General features: G+C 37.1%; 1 protein-coding gene across 1 annotated transcript in view; it reads right to left on the reverse strand.

Moving 5' to 3' along the window:
* The window catches only part of RasGAP1 (Ras GTPase activating protein 1), a 91,590-nt gene that overhangs the window by 50,596 nt on the left and 21,885 nt on the right, over positions 1 to 19,109 (reverse strand). Inside the window, 5 exon segments of the mRNA XM_081769663.1 lie at positions 4,006 to 4,156; positions 8,045 to 8,226; positions 11,333 to 11,489; positions 13,651 to 13,736; positions 18,152 to 18,353. Coding sequence (XP_081625789.1) covers positions 4,006 to 4,156; positions 8,045 to 8,226; positions 11,333 to 11,489; positions 13,651 to 13,736; positions 18,152 to 18,353 — 778 coding nt within the window.

The following is a 19,109-nucleotide window of genomic DNA, read 5'->3' on the forward strand; positions in this document are numbered from 1 at the left end:
GTTGCTGCAGTTGGAGGCGTTAACTCGTACAGTCTGTCTTTTATTTATTTATTTATTTAATGATTTTTAAGTTCTAAAATTTCACGACACACCCTACGGGTCTACGCGACATACCGGTTGAGAACCACTGTGTCGTCTTACTCAACGTCTGCAAGTTCTTAGGACTTCCAGTTTTCACTATTCTTGAATCATTTCATGCAATGAGACCTCACAAGACAATATAACAGAAATATATACTGTAGAAAATTTTGTATAGCGAAAAATACATGAATACAGTGAAAACACTGAATAACGGACACCGATGGTATATGATTATTTATCCGTAAAAGAAAAGCGTTCGTTACAGAGAGATTAAACAAATTTACATTATTTACAGCTTATGCGATAATTATATGCAATATACCGTAAGTACCAGGATCATTCCATAAATAATGTAAGGTTTTAATATTTTTATAGTATTCTTTTAAAGGCATTCAATGAACTCTCCCAGCTTCTCAATGAGCGAGCCCCAACTCCAGAAAGCTTCAGTATTTTATCCAAGATGCCTTTTTTGTACAGCTGTCGAATAGCTTGTGTGGCAGCGACACCAAGTTTCTCTAGAGATGCAAAACTACGTCCAAGCATAGTTGTTTCAACTTTGGGAACACTGTAGGGAGCATGGGGTAACATCTCCCGATCGTTTTCAAGTAGCTTTTCACCTAGATATTCCGAAGTGCAGGTGAGCATTGTTGTGGAGAATGAGTGGCCCAGCCTCGAAGAAACTGAGATTAGGTTTTTGTGTACTTTGTATGTAGTTTTTGCAATAAGTCACGATAGAACGAGGCATGCCTTAAAAAAAATAACGGGGCTGGCAATCCTGTCAGTAGTATACGTAGAGTAGTAGGGAGCGCATGCGCGCAGAGCAACCTTAAACCTTCGAGAAGAGAATGATATACATGAGTTGCAGCTCTCAGTCGAGTTGTCTGTGAGCAGCGATCGAAGACAGAGCTGTGCAATCGTGTTGCCGGAAGAATGGCAAATGTGAAAATTGAGCAGCGCATTAACTTGCAATTCCTTGTGAAATTAAAGAAATCACCGAGTGAGTACGCGACTGTTGCAGGATTTATATGGTTATAATACGATGTCACGTACGCGAATGTTGAAGTGGTACAATCCGCGGCAAAAAACCTGCAACATGAGCATATAAGTTTATTGTGAAATGACGAAGTCTTTTGCTCCAAAATAAGTGTGCACGGGGGTGAGGCCGAGGTTTATCCTGGCGTGATTCGTTCCACTTAGACGTTATGTTCATTCCCTGTGCTGTTAGGCGTAGTTTCACAATAAACTTACATCCTCATGTTGCAGGTTTTCTGACGCGGATTGTACAAATGCTTCAGCGAGAGACGCGAGAATGTTAATGATGATAAAAGATTGAGGCGTCCTGTCACAGAAACAATAGAGGAAAATGTGGCAAAAGTGACTGACATTGTCCGGAAAGATCGCAGGATTAGCATTCAAATGATAGTAGACATAGTAGGCATCGATAAAGAGTCTGTCCGCGCAATCATTTGAACGACCATTTGAACATGCGCAAATTTTGCGCTAAAATGGTACTAAAAGAAACCTCACGCAAGAGCAGAAAGACTTCCGGAAGCACGTGTACAGTGACACAATGGAACGCCAGGAAGTAGAAACAAACTTGTTAACGAAAACCATTGGTGAGGAGACGTGATCTCTCAGCATGATCCTGAAACGAAAAAGCAATCCATGGATGGAAATCTCCCTCAACACCGCGAATAAAAAAGCACACAAGATCAAATCGAAAGTAAAGACCACACTCATTATGTTCTTTATTAACGACCTGCTCCTGATTGAATGGGTACCATCAAGTCAGACTGTGAGTAAGTAATATTAGGTTTTGGTGAAGCCGCGAGAGCACATGACAAAGAAAAGGCCCCTCTTGTGGAGAAACAATGAATGGATTATACATCACGGTCATGCTTCTTCGCATATTGCTTTGACTGTTAAGCAGTTTCTAGCAGCTAAGACGACTCCAGTGTTGGAACATCCAGCTAATTAGCAGGATTTGTCACCGTGTAATATTTCTGTTTCAAAAGTGAAATCCGCCCTCAAGGGAATTAAATTTCAGACTGTGGAAGAGGTGACCCCGAAAACGGCAGTGCTACTCAAGATGGTGACACCTAAAGATTTTCACAACTGCTTCCAACAATGGAAACTTTGTATATAAACGTCTACAGAGAAGGGAGGGGAATATGTTGAAGTGGATCACTTTATATTTGTGAGTTTGTAAAAATAGACCGTACTTTTGGCTAGCACCAGTCAAACTTTTGGCTTATTTTTTAACCAGACCTCGTACACTGCTGTGACACTTCTTCCACATGAAACTGTCTGTTATAATGATTTCTTAGTGATCATATGAAAAAAAAAAAAATCCTCATTTGTTTGACCTTTGAGCTCTCCACTCGTTTACGCTCATATGATTACTACGTGAAGGAGTAGCCTAACTAGAAATTGTACTACGGTCCACCGTTAACTCACTGCAAACTTCACGTAAAACACTGTGGATTTCTATCGAGTTTATGCTACATAAAATTTCAATCTTGACCTTTGGTGGTACCCAAAATGCATTTCCAATACTTGTGAGCCCGTCACTACAGAACTTACAAGCAATTCTAGCTCCTTCATGAACTGAAAAAATGAAATGAAATCTTTTGAGTTTTACGTCCCACGGTTATGCCGGTTAGGCAAAAGGAGACGGTGATGATGAGTAATGAATGAAATGGTGGAATGAAGAAAGTGGGAGGAAACGGGAGAATCCCGAGAAAACCCACGCACACGGTATTTGTCCACCACAAAGTTCACTTGGCGTGGTTCATGAACTGAAGTTCAAATAATGCATGGTTTATTACGATTCCACCATCCACTGTGTAACTTGTGCATTGTTCATAAAATGGCCTTCGCTTATTACTTATAAACGAAAACTTAGGCTAATATTAAAATACTGTACTGACTATTGAGTGTCCGAATTAAAGTATTTTCGGAACAGAAATATATTCATGGAATAAATAAAAGGAAATATATTCATGGCTCAAATTTTATCGTAAAATTAACGGCATTTGCTCTTTGAAACTGCACGAAAAGATGTAAACCTTATGAGGAAGAAGAAGTGAATTTGTCAAGAAAAGGAAGTTACGCATAGAATCCTTAATCATACGAGTGGCTCTCCAAGATTGTTTTTGTTTATTGAAGGTTTTCTAGGATTCCAACCAGGGAGTAATTTATTATGAACTGAGAAATGAAAAATTCAAATCGAGTTTGCAATTACTCTGTGTGGTGACTCACGAAGTCACTGGAGAAAGACATTTTGTGGGGAAAGGAGTCCTTATCTACTGTATTTGATCGAAGATTTGTGTCTTTTTCTGCACTCAATACATATGAAACGAAAATAATTGCTGTCCGGGTCTGTATCTGAGAGTACCCATAAACGGGAAGGTTTTGTCCTGTAGTAATACATATGAAGGGTAAGGGGAAAAAGAAGGAATGTCCACGTATGTGCTTTATCGGATTCTTTGTCCTATTTGTTGCTGACTCTTACTACTATTTGACTGTATATGCCACGCATGTGTAGATGTAGATATGTGCATGTAAAAAGTGGCAAAAAACTTAACTAACCCTATTCTTTTTACGCGGTTTACAATATTAAAACGCCGTTTTCTCGAAAATGTAGTTTTGTGACATTCCTTATTTTTTCCCCTTACCCTTCATATATTTTTAGAGAAGACAAAAAAAAAAAAAAAAAAGTCCATATTATGAAAGCATCTGTAAAGGCCACCTTTCACTGTATATGTTTTCAACGTGGGATATGGATTAGAAAATGATTTGAGAACAATAATAATTATTACAGAGACAACCTATTTCAACAACCTATAATTATAGATTTTTTCAACATCTTGTAAATTATATCAAACAACTAATTAAACACAGCACGCTTCATGCAATACTTACATCTATTTGCGGACTCTGCAGAATTAATTTCCTAAGCCCATCGTATACATGACTAGAAAAAACGTGATCAGCCGTATAATGGATCTTCAAACGTAGAGATCCCAGATCCGTTTTATACGTTCGTGTGTTCTCCCGAGGCTGTAGAAAATACCTGAAACGGAAACATTTATTCATTAAAAAAAAAGTTTGTACGTCACGAAAGAGTTAAAAATGTATTTCACTATGATTTATTCATGATATTTTACAGAGATTGTTTCCGATCTATGGTGAGGAAATTACACACTTTGTGCAGCACAACCAAACGGGAAGAGAAGGAAGCTACCAGTCGTGTGGGCACCTTGGACCACTGACTGTGTGTAACAGGTGTAGTAAGTGCATATAGGGACAAATGCCGCCCGAAATAAGTGCTTATTGGGAGGGCTATGTAACTACCGACGTGAACTACAGTTATAGTACCATTATCGAATTGTGCAAGCGTGGATTCACTGTGTCCGAAAATGGCATATCACGAGTGTTGAAAGCGGAAGGTAAGGCGAGGCGTGGGATGATTCCTGTAGGGCAGAAACAGGCCAACCCCCGACCTGCCACTAGCCGCACAGAAGCTAGAATTCGGGAAGTCGGGACTCTGGTCACCAGGGAGAATCAAGGAGTATCACGAACCTGCTACAGACATCACTGAAGACAGTACACAACATCATTCACCACGATTTGAGGTTGGTAAAGCGACGGAAGAGGCGTGTTCATAAGCTCTTACCAAAACACATCCAGAAACGTTGCACCAACTGTCGAAAGCTGTATAAGCGGTACCTGGCCGGTGAAAAGTGAAAGTTCGTTGTAACACTTGAATATGTTTACCTGAATGACTGTAAGCCACGTGCAGTTTTTTATCGATCGATAGTGCGAGGGACTTTCAAAGATGGTTCACTGAATGCAAGGAACGTTTTGGCACGGGTTTCATCATCATTGCTGGATACTCGTACCAGGGCAAGCTGACGTGTAGCTAAAAATACGAAGGTGAATTCGAAATATCAGGCTAACGTCCTGACACCTGTTTATCGCCATGATATTTCCCATCTCTAGGGGAGGGACAAGAATCGTGTGTGGGTGCATCAAGACAAAGCGTCAAGTCACACATCTCGCTCAACCCACCTCTTTTTCCAACAAATGGCAGTAGAAACTGGAATTCATGCCATTTCATTCACAGACATTCCAGTGAAGTTCCCTAATGCGTCACCGACGGACTTTCGCGCCTTCGACCTCCTGAAACGAGTCATGTCTCACAGGAAATCCCGCATCATTGAAGGGCTATGGAAAACCTATCAGGCGGAGTGACTGCGGCTTGACATGACTATACTGCGTGGAAACTTCGCTATCGGGCAATTGCTCAGATGAAGGCCACCAAATAGAGCACTCTCGACGGTAGCGACATGGTTTCTCTTAAAACGCAGTTTGAAATTGTCACCACAGATCGGAAACAACCTCTGTAAAGTACGAATTTATTCATAGCATTTACATAAATACACAATTTATAAGTACATAAATAAGCATAGCACCATATTTATAAGTAAAGTGAAATATTTCTGTTTTACATTGCCATGATTAAGTTCTCAGACTCAAGAAAACTACAAAAATTTAAAAGAAATGCTGAATAAATAACTGTGAAATTAAAGTGAAAGCAAATGATGTTATGAAAGCTTAATAGTATCGCGGACTTCCAATGTGAAAAAAACAAACTCCAAACAAAACCCAAAAAGGTAAATCGTGCCCACATACTTTCCATTAACGCTTAGTTGCGTTGTATCAATCGTTCATTTTAACCTAGTCATGATCGATTCGTTCTTTTCAAAAGGACTTCAATCATTCACTGTGACAAAGTAACTTTGGTCTCGAAAAGCACTTCAGGCGACGACCCATCATCTTACAACAAGGTCCTCTGTTTAATTGAAAACTGTGGATGTACTGAAAGGCTAGACATCAAGATTGCATTGAACCTGAACTTTTTGAAATGTTCTCTAAATTTTCTTTCTTGGAGTAACGCCCTTTCAGAAGGAAGCAATATAACCATGGCAGGTTGAACTTAGGATTAAGTCTCTTTCCACTTCATTTCTTGAAGAGCTCTGAATCAATTTACGACTAACATTTTTAACTTTTTCGTGGCTAGTTTCGCATCAATTCTTTTCCAAGTTTCTCTACATTTCTGAAAAAGTACAGTCGTTACAAAATACCACTAACTAAAATCGACGTTTTAATATTTCCGATATGTTCCCAATTGACACAGCACTAACTAGCAACTCCATTTTAACAAATAATATTTTGTTAAGAATCACCAAATTATATATACTGTATATATAAACATGAGCTGAGAATTATGATAGTGTAGTATTTAATTTCTGCAACCAACAAAATCGCAGGAATGTCCCGAAATCTGAAAAATATAAAGCTGACTTGAAGTTTCTTTTTTCAGTTGATATCAATGTCCCGGTGAAACTGAAACTAAGTCTGAAATAAACTTTATGCTCTTTCCCAGATTTTTGTGTTTAGATTCTCCAACTGAAGATAAGTGAATTACCACTATCAAAAAAATTAATTTCAGTTTTTAATCACAGGAAGAACAGTAATCTAAACATAGTAATAAGCTTATAACTAAGCATCGTACTTTAGCCCAAGAAGCCTAGTTCGTTACAGTTTTGAGAAATGAAGTTGTTTGTTTTTTTTGTCTCAGGTAGGTCCTGAAGGCGGACAGGAACCTTCCTCATGCATTTAGTTTAGTAACATTTCATTATACAGCATCTATCAGCAAATTTCGGTTTAACTTTTATATTTCGCGATACAATTCGGTTCATATTTAAGTTATTATGTTCTATAGCGTCTATCAGTAAATTTTTGTTTAACTTTTACATCTACCATTATATTAAGTGGTTAACGGTTGGCTGTCCTTGGTATAATCCATCACATCTTATCCAGGGTGTCTACTAAAATTCCAAAATGAAATTTCGTGACCTTTTCTTTACCAAACCATAAAACTTCGTGAAAGTCAAAAACTAATAACAGTACCTATATTCTTTAGCACTTATCTTTATCTTATCTCTATTTTAAAAAGCTGTTCTCTGGAGCGATAAAAACTTGTTGTCTTCTCACAGTTGAATAAACTGGTTATATAGATAGGTGGTTTCGGCGATGCAATGCGATTTGCATTGCCACTGCTCAGTGATGCCAACTGAAGGACAATCTCAAGAGAGAATTTGGGTCCGAATTACGCGGAACTATTATGCATGAGATAGAACCGTTGTTTGCTTGCGATTTGGTAGCGTTTAAAGCAGACCATAGATATTTTTGTCGATGAATTTTGACGTTTTATAGAACAAAATTTTCCAGTCTCTACTTATTTTTGTACAGATAAAAAATCGTGACCCAAAAACTAAATTTGGTGACTTTTACTTGACTTTCACGACCGATAGATACCCTGTTATCGACTCATAAGAAATCGACGATGCCAGATGAAAAATGAAATGAGTTTTTTTCAGTTTGAAGTCCCGCGTTTATGCCCTTTAGGCTGAGAGACGATGATTATGGCAAATGAATGATGATGGAATAATTAGTGGAATGAGAAAGTGAAAGGAAACGGGAGTACCCCCCCCCCCAAAAAAAAATGAACAAGACGTTGTCCGCCAGATGAAAATATTGGCTCGAGTAAAAAGTTTTATCTCAGTATGCAGTATTCAGCACTTCTCACATTTCCAAAGCTATTATACCTTCTGAGTCATTGTTATGTTCTCAACTCTTATGACTACGGTTATCAAACTGCATCTTACTTAAGACAACAGAACTTAGAAAACACTGCAATGAAAAAATTAATTGCATATATGTTTCATCACATACGTAGTTCAAACAAAGCACAACAACAGTAGCAATAGTCGTCTGACAGTGTTACTAGCCTCAAAATATAGTGACATATTATGCTATGTAATTTATAAGCGAATTGCATTTGCATTGTTATATTTTCTTCTTAATTATTTAAAGAAAGAAAAAAAATACTTACCAAGCACTGAGTTCCTTTTGAATCTCAAGACCTAATGGAATTCTGACTTCACCAAGAAACACATTCTCGAACATTCCCGGTGCATCATGCCACAGCGCTACGCGGATCTCGGAAAAGACAACTTCTTCGTCGTGTAGGTTGTATGTCGTCTCCCGATCATGATTCTGGCCTTTATTTGGAAGCTGCAACAAAAAGATTGTTGTATTGGAATCACAATACAAAAATTAATATAGCAAGAAAGTACAACAGTTCTTCACTGGGAGTGGAATGGTGTGCCAACATTTGGACTATTTATATTATTATTGTATTAAATCACTCTACGTAATACCAGAATAAAAGTTTTACCTGAATAGCGTAATTCCTATTTTATTTCAACGATAATTCTGTCAGCTAAACTCCTGCTAACTTCCCCGGGATGATTCTGCAAATTTTATTACTTTAACTGCTACTTCATTTTACTTTGCTCTTAACTTGAATTATAAATTAAATACATTTACAAGACTTGATTTTTTCAGTTACATTAGCGCCGTTGGCGATCCACAAAAGCAACTTATTTTATAATTAAAGTTAAGAATACATAGAACAGAATGGAATAAAGTAGTATCCAGGAAACCTTTGAAAAATCAGCCCGGAGAAGTTAGAGGAATTTGATTAATGAAATTATTGCTGAAACAACATAGAAATTATGACATTCTAGTCAAAATGTCATATATTTCAGAATGTCATATATGTCAAAATGTCAGAAATTTATATATTTTTCTCGTGCTACTGTAAGTAAAAAGGTCCGTTTGATCGCATGCGGTCTCCGAATTGTGCTTTCTTTGCACTACGATTTTCTGACTTTACCTACGCGCCATTTTTGCACTAAAATGAATTTACATAATCTATTAAGGTGAAGTGCATTATTTAGAACAGAACAGTTCTTTCCGTATGTTCGATAACAACTGTTCAAAAAGAGCTCCTTCGTGGCTAGCGTGGGAGACCCGGATTCGATTTCCGGCAGGAGCTCATGTGGTTCGAATTCCTTGTTAATCAGTAGGTCTTGTCTCATATAGCCTTGCTGCTGAAAGGAACGTTAAACTCAAACTCAACTGTTAAAAAAAAAAAAAAACGTTCCCCAATCTCTCTTGATTTCCTATGTGAACAAACCGCAAATCACGGATCTCTCGACGGTGACAGCTTCAAGCTAAAGCTAGTGTCTTCCAAAACACCAGGTGAGTACTTTCACTTTCGTGCAATTCCATTCTTTATCCACAGTAAGTTCAACACTAATCTATGATTCGTCTATAAGGAGTAACTGTAAGGCCTCATGTACTGGAATACGATGTCCTGTAGAAATTTATATGAAGTTGTAGTTCACGGTTCACCTTAGTTTTCACTTCTTTAAATGACATTTAATGTAAGTTAAGTACTGGTAAAAAGTAGCTAATGAATAAGGAACCCTGCTCACTCTACTTTAACAACTACAGTGGTAGGTTACAATCCTACTTTTCAATCATTTTCTTTTTCGTTTAGCCTTGATAGCATTCGTCAATTTCTCTTTTCGCCCTTCTTTTTGTAAAGTATAAATCATTCTTGTTGCCTTCAAGATTCCTTACCTGTAACACTAATATTCAAAGTTTGAAAAAAAAAAAAGTATTTATTAAAAAATGCAATATTATTTGATGCACCCTTGCACGCTGCTTGCCGATTGAACATTTCTTTTTTCGCATTTCACTCTCCACGATATGCAATACATGCAATAATCATGAACACAAAATAACACCCGCCAAAAGAAGTCAAATATTCTTGTAATATTTACAGATGTGGTATTCGGATTTTAACATACTTCTAATGAACTACACAATTTCAACCTACTGGGCGTTTAAATACATTTCAAGAATGAAAAGGAACCTATTAACTATTAAAATAAATGACCATGAACTATTTTGGATCACTTCAAGAAAGGAAAGAACAGCCTTCAGATCCTTTTATTTAACTTCCGTTCCTACGCTCTGTAAAAGTTCAGACTCTTTTGTACTATAAGCGGTCAGTGTTTTATATCAGAAGAATATTAACTGACATGTACACGTGATTACTTATGTAACGAAGCCGTAATTACAAAATTCATGTGTATGTAGTATTACTAATTCCAACTCTCAACCGAGGCCGCGATAGCTCAGTGGTAGAGCGCTCACTTCTGGAGTATGAGGTTCTTGGTTCGCTCCCAACTTCCGCCAAGTGGGCTTTGTGGTGAACAAACATGTGTGTGGGTTTTCTCAGGGTTCTCCCGTTTCCTCACGCATTCATCATTTCACTGTTATCATTCAGCTCATCACCACCGTCTCCTTTAGCCTCTGTGTATAATCATGGGACGTTAAATAAAAAAAATCAATTTCTCTACTCCAGCTCTTAATTTTCAGTTTGCCATAATCACAGAGGAAAGAAAAACTAGCCATCTTACTTCTGCTCCACTGACTTAGTGACCCTGCCTAGTACGTAGGCTAGAATCTGCCTTCGGGTAGAACACTTAAGGCACTGGCAGATATTCTAAGCCATAGTTACTTTCATTTAGCTTGCTCTGCGAATACAAAAGACACAAATATCGTTTGTGTCTTACGATATTACTAATTGAGGCACTTATATGTATGCGTCAAATTATATACTTGAATAAATCTACCTAAGTACTTCATATTATAAACTATAATTTAGTCTCAAAAAAAATTAAATCTAAGTTTTACGTCCCATGATTATGTCGGCTAGGCTAAAGAAGACGGTGATAATGAGAAATGAATGAAATGGTGAAATGAAGAGTGGAAGGAAACGGGAGAACTCCAAGAAAACCCACGCACAAAGTGTTTGTCCACCACAAAGTTCACTTGGCGCAAACTGGGATCGAACCAGAGACACCATGCGCCAGAGGTGAATGGTCTACCACAGAGCCACCGCGGCCTCGATTTAGTCTCGAGTTTTAACATACGAGGTTATCTGAGACATATTCTTACAGATTAAGGTTGCATTTGAACCCATGACTCTACACCAAAAATCGAACCCGAGTTTCCAACGCCATACTACAATTTCATACAACTAACCAATTCTATCGTTTGGCCCTACAAAGCAGTTTGTCATGCATCTGTTAAGGCAAATATTAAGTGAAGGGGAACTACACCATTTGGATATTCTCCATTATCACGTTTTACATTTTATTCTTTCTCTTCTAAAAGTATAACAGTCATCAATAAGGTAAACACAATACAATGAAAAAAAAGAAAGAAAGAAAGAAACAGGTAACAATAATGAAGGAATTACCTCAAATGTGAACGTTTCGTCGAAATGCGGACACACCGTTTTCTTCCTAACTTTTGTTCGTTTGCACTCTTGCTTTGTGTTTGAGTACCACATTGTAACTGTTGCAAATGGATCACAAGCGCCATTTTTGATTGTCAGATCACTGCATTCAATTACCCTGCAATCAAGAAAATTGTTAGTATATTATCAGAGATTGTCCCCAAGATCGGAATTTATAGGCTACCAAATATAAGAACATCAGGAAGAAACTGCAGCATAAAAAGGTAATTTTTTCAACAACTTTTTATTGACAACAATAAAGCAAAGAGCATTTTCTATAGTGTTACAAAAGATACTTAATTCACTTGTCTATTAGATAATGGTGTCTTTTGCTTTTGATAAATATTTTTTAGTTCTAATTTTGGAAATCTTTTGAATCAATTTCTTTAGGATTTCAACAACATTTCTTGCAAAAGTTAAAGTAAACAATATGCATCTATACATATCTATTAAAAAATATCGGATGTACTTTGTCCATTGTGTCTTCAAGATTTTTAATGAAAATTTCAGCCACTTATTCTATGACCTCTCTCAACAGGTAAATCACTTTATGAATCTGGCTCCTCAAGCGCAAGTTCTAAAATTGGAAAACTGAAAAACTGATCTCTTTATAGCTAGAACATTTGCACCTAAAGAGCAAAAACTGAACGCTATAGAATACATATTACTAAAGTAAATTAAGTATCAACTTTGACCCCCCCCCCCCCCCAACACATATATTGTATTATACATTAAATAATTTAAATTCTCTCAGGAGTCTTAATCAATAACACTTCTCCCGCTTTGAACTTTTTCTTGATTATTAATCCACGTGGGGGACATTCTTGAACTACCAAAATTATGAGATTATAGGTATACCTATATCTCATAATCTCATATCATTTATAGCAGTACAATACATTTCAAAAAGGGTTTGATCTTTGCATAAATAAAATTGTTCCGTTTTTTTTTTTTTTTTTTTTTTTTTTTAAACTGTGTTATTTTTTGGAGTATAAACACCATTCTTTCCGAAGTGTAGACTATTGAAATAACGGAACATTTTAGAATTAGTAATTTTGCTCAAGAGTATGGAAACTTTCAATTTTCCATTAATTAACAAAGGAAAAAGTACATATAAAAACTTTCACAGAGAAGAATTCGATTGGACACGACTTTAGGTGCCGTTTCAGGAGCGAGGCTATATGAAGCGTAGACCTACAACTGGATGTGGAATTCGAACCACATTAGCTCCCGTCGGGAATCTCACCCGGATCTCCCGCGCCTTCACAGAAAAGAAGTTAAAGTTATTTCTGCAGGAAGATTATAGATAATAGACAAATGTTACTGTAACTAGAACCATTTTTGTGAAGTACCATTGAAAAACATGTGTATTTTAACGTTTGCTCAAGTTTTCTACCATTATTATAAGCCCAATAGTGAAGATGTATGATGATATACAACACAAAATTTATGAGTTTTTCTTTATAATCTTACTCCCACATGCATTGATAATCAAGTTAGTATCAGGGAAAGTGTTAACTGATGAAGATTCCAGACAGGATTGAAATCATTTAATTTAATATAACCATTCGTTTGGGATACTTCATTTTGATTCGATTTTCATGTGAATGGTTTCACCTGTTGAGAAACGTCCCAGAATAAATACGAACTCTTTGAAGCCGCAATAAACAAGATAAGTCCATTCTACCGCTTTTTAGAAACAGGCACATTTGTACGATATATGAAAATTATAAATGTTTATCTAAATACGCCTAAAATGATTCCAATATTTCGACTGCTATGCTGCAGTCTTCTGCCAAACCACGTACAGTTTCGTTAAAACCAAGGGCTCCTGTATATTCTGATGCCTTCCTTACACCCAAGAACTGATGACATACTAGTAATTTACTTCATTGATGTATCTTACATTTACGGATCCTATAAATTTACTCTCTCAAGTACCGTAATTCCTTCTTCAATGATCGATAAACTCATCGGTGCAAATCCAACTGCTTTGTTCAAGAAAAGAAGGTATTAGGATATAAAAGAGCTTTCGGTGTCAAGTAAGTTTGAACATACACCGATCAAAATTTGGAGTCGATTTAACCTAGTTAGATAAGCAATTATAATTTTTACCCAATGAAGTCTGCGCATGCTGGTATTTTAAACTTACTATAATCTGATATATATCCAAGTTCGCAAAGGCCTCCGGAAAACGAAGGAGTAGCGCACAGCCGGAGCATAAGCATGCAATTATATTCACGTCTAGCCATGTATATGTTAGATTTGTAGTTCCTTACCTGACAGTAATCCTTTGTTGTTGCTGTTCTAAGTCGCTCCCACTCTTCAAAAACGGTTCTTGCTTTATTTCTATATTCACTTTTCCCTGTAACAAAATTCGGCAACAAATTAAATCATTGCAGAAAATGAGTGATTATTACAATTTATATAATGTAATTCCTTGTATAAAATAAAATACAAATTCTGACTAAAGCATACACTATCTAATAAATAATAGCGTTACAGTTTTGGCAAAGATAGACTATTATTTGTTAGATAATGTACACTTTGGTTAGAATTTGTCTTTTATTTTAGACAAGAAGTTCCAAAGATAGAATGATTGGTATTCAAATGTAATTTCATGAAGTAAGATTTTACTTATTTATTTTCTTAGCCAGTGACTTATATAAAGAGTCTTCCTTTTTTATCCTTTGAAATGAATTTAATGCTACATAATGCGAACCTCTTAAAAGTGTAATCTTCACCAATAAACTCAAAAGGCAGCCGTCTTCCTCTTCTGTATTCTATTATACTAGTTGTCTCCTTAAACCCTCAGCTCGTCTACAAATTGCCTGGGCGCTAGCGACATCTCTTGGTGCCAGGTAGGAAGCAGCGTTGCTTGTGACAACTGACATAGTGAGGTGCCTTGCGTTTATAATAAAAGATTAAGAATATCTACATAATTTCGCCTAAATGTTTATGCAACCCGTAACTATTATGTTTTGAAGTTACCATATTAGCGTACTCAACACTGATATGTGTGTACACCGATGAGTTTCGGGCAATAATTGAGTGAATTTAAAATATTTTGATACTTTTATTTCAACAGAATGTAAAACTCTCGAAGTTTCGTATTACGGTCACATACACTCACAGTGAGCTGTAATCGAGCAATGAATCATACAGCTGAGTCCCTGTCATATACAGACGCTTACCAATGTCACCGGTGTCGATGGTACCAACCATCGTCAGATGTCATGTTAGTGCGGCATGTATGCGGTAGGTATCCCGTGTGCAAAATAGTCTTTCCATTAACCTCACAGAATTTGTCCTACGTAACTATATTACACAAAACAACTTCTTCAGTTGTGTCGCCACATTATTTCTCCTACTACGGAGGCGTATGCGCTAAACGAAATAAAATGCAAGCAGCTGATCTTTCCATGGAGATACAGTACACTATTTTATTGTCATTCATTACAAAAACACGGTAATACTAAATTGTAACGAATTTTCTGGATCACTTTGTACAGAGCAGGATATGAGTGAGAAGGAAATAACAATCCTGGTCGAACTCAATCAGCAGAGAATAGAATTCAATCCCGAATTTTTGTTTCTGTGGCATTAAACCTAAGAAGTCGAGATTAAATCTGCTAAATAAAATTCGAAAATATTCAAGATTTCAGTAAGATAAGCAGGTTGTATTCCAATGCTATTAGTCCCAGTTTCGTAGACCGGGGTACACTACTTCTTAAATTAGGCCGCTTCTCAACTGCCTCACAATGTAGAGTGAACACCGGGAATTGAACCTGTGGTCAAGCTGGGAACTGAACCTGTAATTCACACACACCGGTTATACAGCAGCACTATTTTCGAAACCGTAAATAAATAACTTTAATAAAATAAATAAACCTCCAATCTCGTAATAGATAAATAAAAAAAAGAACGAAGTAACTCCTATCTCAATATCATGCAGTTGCCTCCACATCCTTCACCTGTCACAATAACTTTTATCTTTCACGAATACAAATTAAAAGGAAGTAAGTGCAACAAAGGAAGCAGCTTCAGTTTATCACTCATGTGATTTCATCCTGTCAAAGAGACTCCAATAAAAGAAGCTGTCCCACTTCCTGTTTATAACCACAAGTACAGACTGATCTAGGTAAACGTTTACCATTTTATTAGCTTCTAGCTTTCAAACGAATTACAACGAACACATGTGATCAGTAAATGCATGAAGATAATTTTGTTACTGGAAATATTGGAATGACGTCCACCTTCCCGTTTATTGACGTGAACAAACAGTAATGTTGTTAGTTAAATATTATTCCTGATAGTGTTGCGAAGTTGTTATATGCACTATCATTTCTTCATGAGGTGCCGTAAAGAAAAATCAAGGCAAGATAGCCTACGTGATCTGGGAAGTCATATGCTCGAATTGTTCCACAAACTCGTTGAAATGAGAGCAAATGTCTCAAGTGTTCAGCGTAAATAAATAAATAAATATATAAATAAAAATTACAATTTTCAATACAGACAGTGTGCATCAAACACCGACTATTTCAGAATGCGGTGATAATTTGACATTCTGGAGAAAAAAATCTGATCGTAGAGTAAGAAAAATCTAGAACCCATGGCAATAATGCATCATTCTTTTTCAGGTTCTTCCAATTCATGCTTCACATGCTATTAATATGGTCAAATGTTGGCTGGCCTCTCACAAGTACCACCTGAATAAGCAGTCTTCAGGTTTAATTGGCACTGGTGAACGTCATCGAGGAAACGCAGGTCGATATTCATCACATTCACTGATAAGAGAGCCCGTTACCTCGAATTTCCTCACAAGAAAAACAACAAAAAAGTTTGGTTTGTTTTAAATTTAATGTGCCTTTTCAATGCCTAAGATGTGAATTTATCGTAAGATTAAATCGTATACGTGGCCTCGCGTAGCATAGTCGCTAACGCTCTCGCCTTCGATGTGAGCGGTCCCGGGTTCGATTCCCAGTGCGGCACTCGGTCGAAAAAGTGTAAAAATCTTTTACAGGCCAGTCATTCTGAATGAGGTACCTAACATACAAGTCCCAGGCCTCTTTCTTCCTTCCCCAATCCTTTCGTCCTTCCCTTTCCCCGCTGTGATCGCCGAGGACGTCATCCCTCATCTAACATGGCCATAGATGCCGAAAGCCCACAAATCTAAATCCTATATCAAACTATATGTATTTCCACTGAAACTGGAACCCGGGTCTCCCGCGCCAAAAGCGTGATCGCTAACCCATCTAACCACATAAACAGTACACTACCCTTCCCGCTGATCTAGTGACTAGAGCGTCTAATTCTGGTACACAGTGTCCCGGATTCGATTCTCAGTAGGAGAGCCTTGAATGATTTGGACATATTACAGTGATTCAGATTCCGCCTTAAACTGTGCGTCCGTCTCTGTACGTCTGCGTCGGTGCTAAAACAAACTAACTCCAAGCCAGCCAAATAACCAACGTAGGAGCTCGCTATCGAAAGAACTGTTGAATTGTTCGGTACATTACGAACACTAAATAGTCTTTACAGCGTATTTCATCTTGTGTATCAAAGAATTTGTTATCCAGTATGTTTTCAGCGTATTAAAAAAAAAAAAAAAAAAATCGAAGAAAATACTACATACGAGGGGCATTTCAACAACTTTGCACACACCGCATGCGCGACCGTTTGAGTCGTGTGATTAAGTTCAATTTTATGTCAGTTGTGAGTCAGTTTGGACTTATGTTTATGTCTGTGTTGTGGGAAATTCAGTGTCAAAATAGAAGGTAAACCCGATTCAGGTCGGATTACACAGTGACCAGCGTTCCTATATCAAAATCGAAACTCTACGTGGAAAGAATCCAACTGAAATTTACAATGCTTTGCGGAAGGTTTGTGGAAATACTGTACTGGATCGTAGCACTGTATTACGGTGGTCAGCTCGTTTCCGTGAAGGTCGTGTAAGTCCTGAGGATAATCCAAGAAGTGGAAGACCATCAACTGCAACAGACTGCACCTTTGAGATTATTGTGAATGACATTTTTAGAGAGGATCAACGAAAACGTGTGAGGAAATTGCATATTAGGCCAGGATGTCTGTTATTTAAGTTTACAGAATTATTAATGAAAAGTTAAAGATGAGAAAAATCGCTGCCAGATGGGTTCCGCATGATCTGAGTGAAGAGCAGAAAGCAGGTCGCAAAAGAATCGCAGAATTGCTTCAATGTTACCGAACAGATCAGTTTTACGAAGGTTTGTTGCAATTGATGAAACCTGGATATGAGATTCTGAACCAGAACTGAAGTCTCAGTCGTCACAATGGAAAAGTTTCGATACAACAGACCAAGCTTCCAGTGAGGTGACTCGAGTGATCAGACAGCTCAACAATGAAGGCACTCTATCCGGAACAGAGAATTTACCAAAACGATGGGAAACTGTCATAAGCACGAATGGAGATTATATGAAGGCCTGTAATGGTATTTTGTACAATAATGGGCTATATTTACTTCCATAATATCTTTCAGTGTGCAGAACTTTTGAAAATACGCTCATGTTGACTCATTTATTACTACCTATTTTTCAATAAAGTCGCGTGTTACTTTTGGTGAGCTGTTCAATGATTCTCCCACAGCTACTACGGCAAACAAATGCAATATATTGTTCAAAGAGAAATTATACGTTAATAAAACGATAAATACTTGCATGGACCACCACGTACAATTGTTGGTTAATAAACAAAGAGAACTCTATGAAAAAATGCAAAAGAACTGTTATATCTGTGTGCACCTACCTGTACTTCACTGTCTGCATCTACTGGCATTATATGAAACCAATGATCTTTGTTGTGGTACTCGCTCAGATCTTCTCGTTTAATAGCTACTTTCCCAATTACTTTGTCCTGCTTCATAGGCCGATCTCTGTCGTATACATACACCGAGAGGAATCGAAATCGTCGTGGGACTTCAAACTGGAATTCCTGGCCAAAGAACGGACTGAAAAAATAAATAAATAAATAAATAAATAAATAAATAAAATAAAATAATTTTAGAATTATAAGGTACAACAGTGAAACTATGAGCTACTATCAATGGATACATATAAAAATTTTCAGTTGCTGAACGGTAAAACAAGCAATCTCTGGTGGATTGAGAACGTTTGAAAATAAAAGGGTATAGCGCATGCATATTACTTCCTGTTGAGACTAATAAAGTTTTAGTTTTAACAACTCAAACAAAAATGTTGAAAAATTTGGGAACTGATCCAAGTAGAATTGGAGATAGCCCTAACATCCTTACAGATCACAACTATCAAAAGCCAATTCACGGCAGACTTCAAAATGTGGATGAAAAGTATAGGTGTCAAATTGCCTTCCAAACTGCCTACTTACAAAAATTAAAAAGAACCTAAGGCCACTAGGTTTCTGGAAAATAGTATCTACCGTATTATTAAATCTACAAGATGTTTACTTCACTACAATGGATGACGCAGAACTACCAAAATATGGGTGCTATCCAAACTGACTAACGCTTAAATGATTTTACAACGAGCTCCACATTCATGCGTTAAGTATTCAATATAGCCATTGCACAGCACAAAATTTTAGCGCAGAAACATAACCTGAAAACGACTCAGCATATATTTTCTCAATTTACTTGGACAATCTGACAATATATTTCAAGCCTTCGTGATCCAAAGAAATGAAGATACATAATGAAATAAAATTTTTAAGTTTTACGTCCCAAGGTTAT

The sequence above is a fragment of the Thermobia domestica genome, chromosome 8, assembly GCF_964235325.1.
Source record: "Thermobia domestica chromosome 8, izTheDome1.hap1.1, whole genome shotgun sequence".
Lineage (NCBI taxonomy): Eukaryota > Metazoa > Arthropoda > Insecta > Zygentoma > Lepismatidae > Thermobia > Thermobia domestica.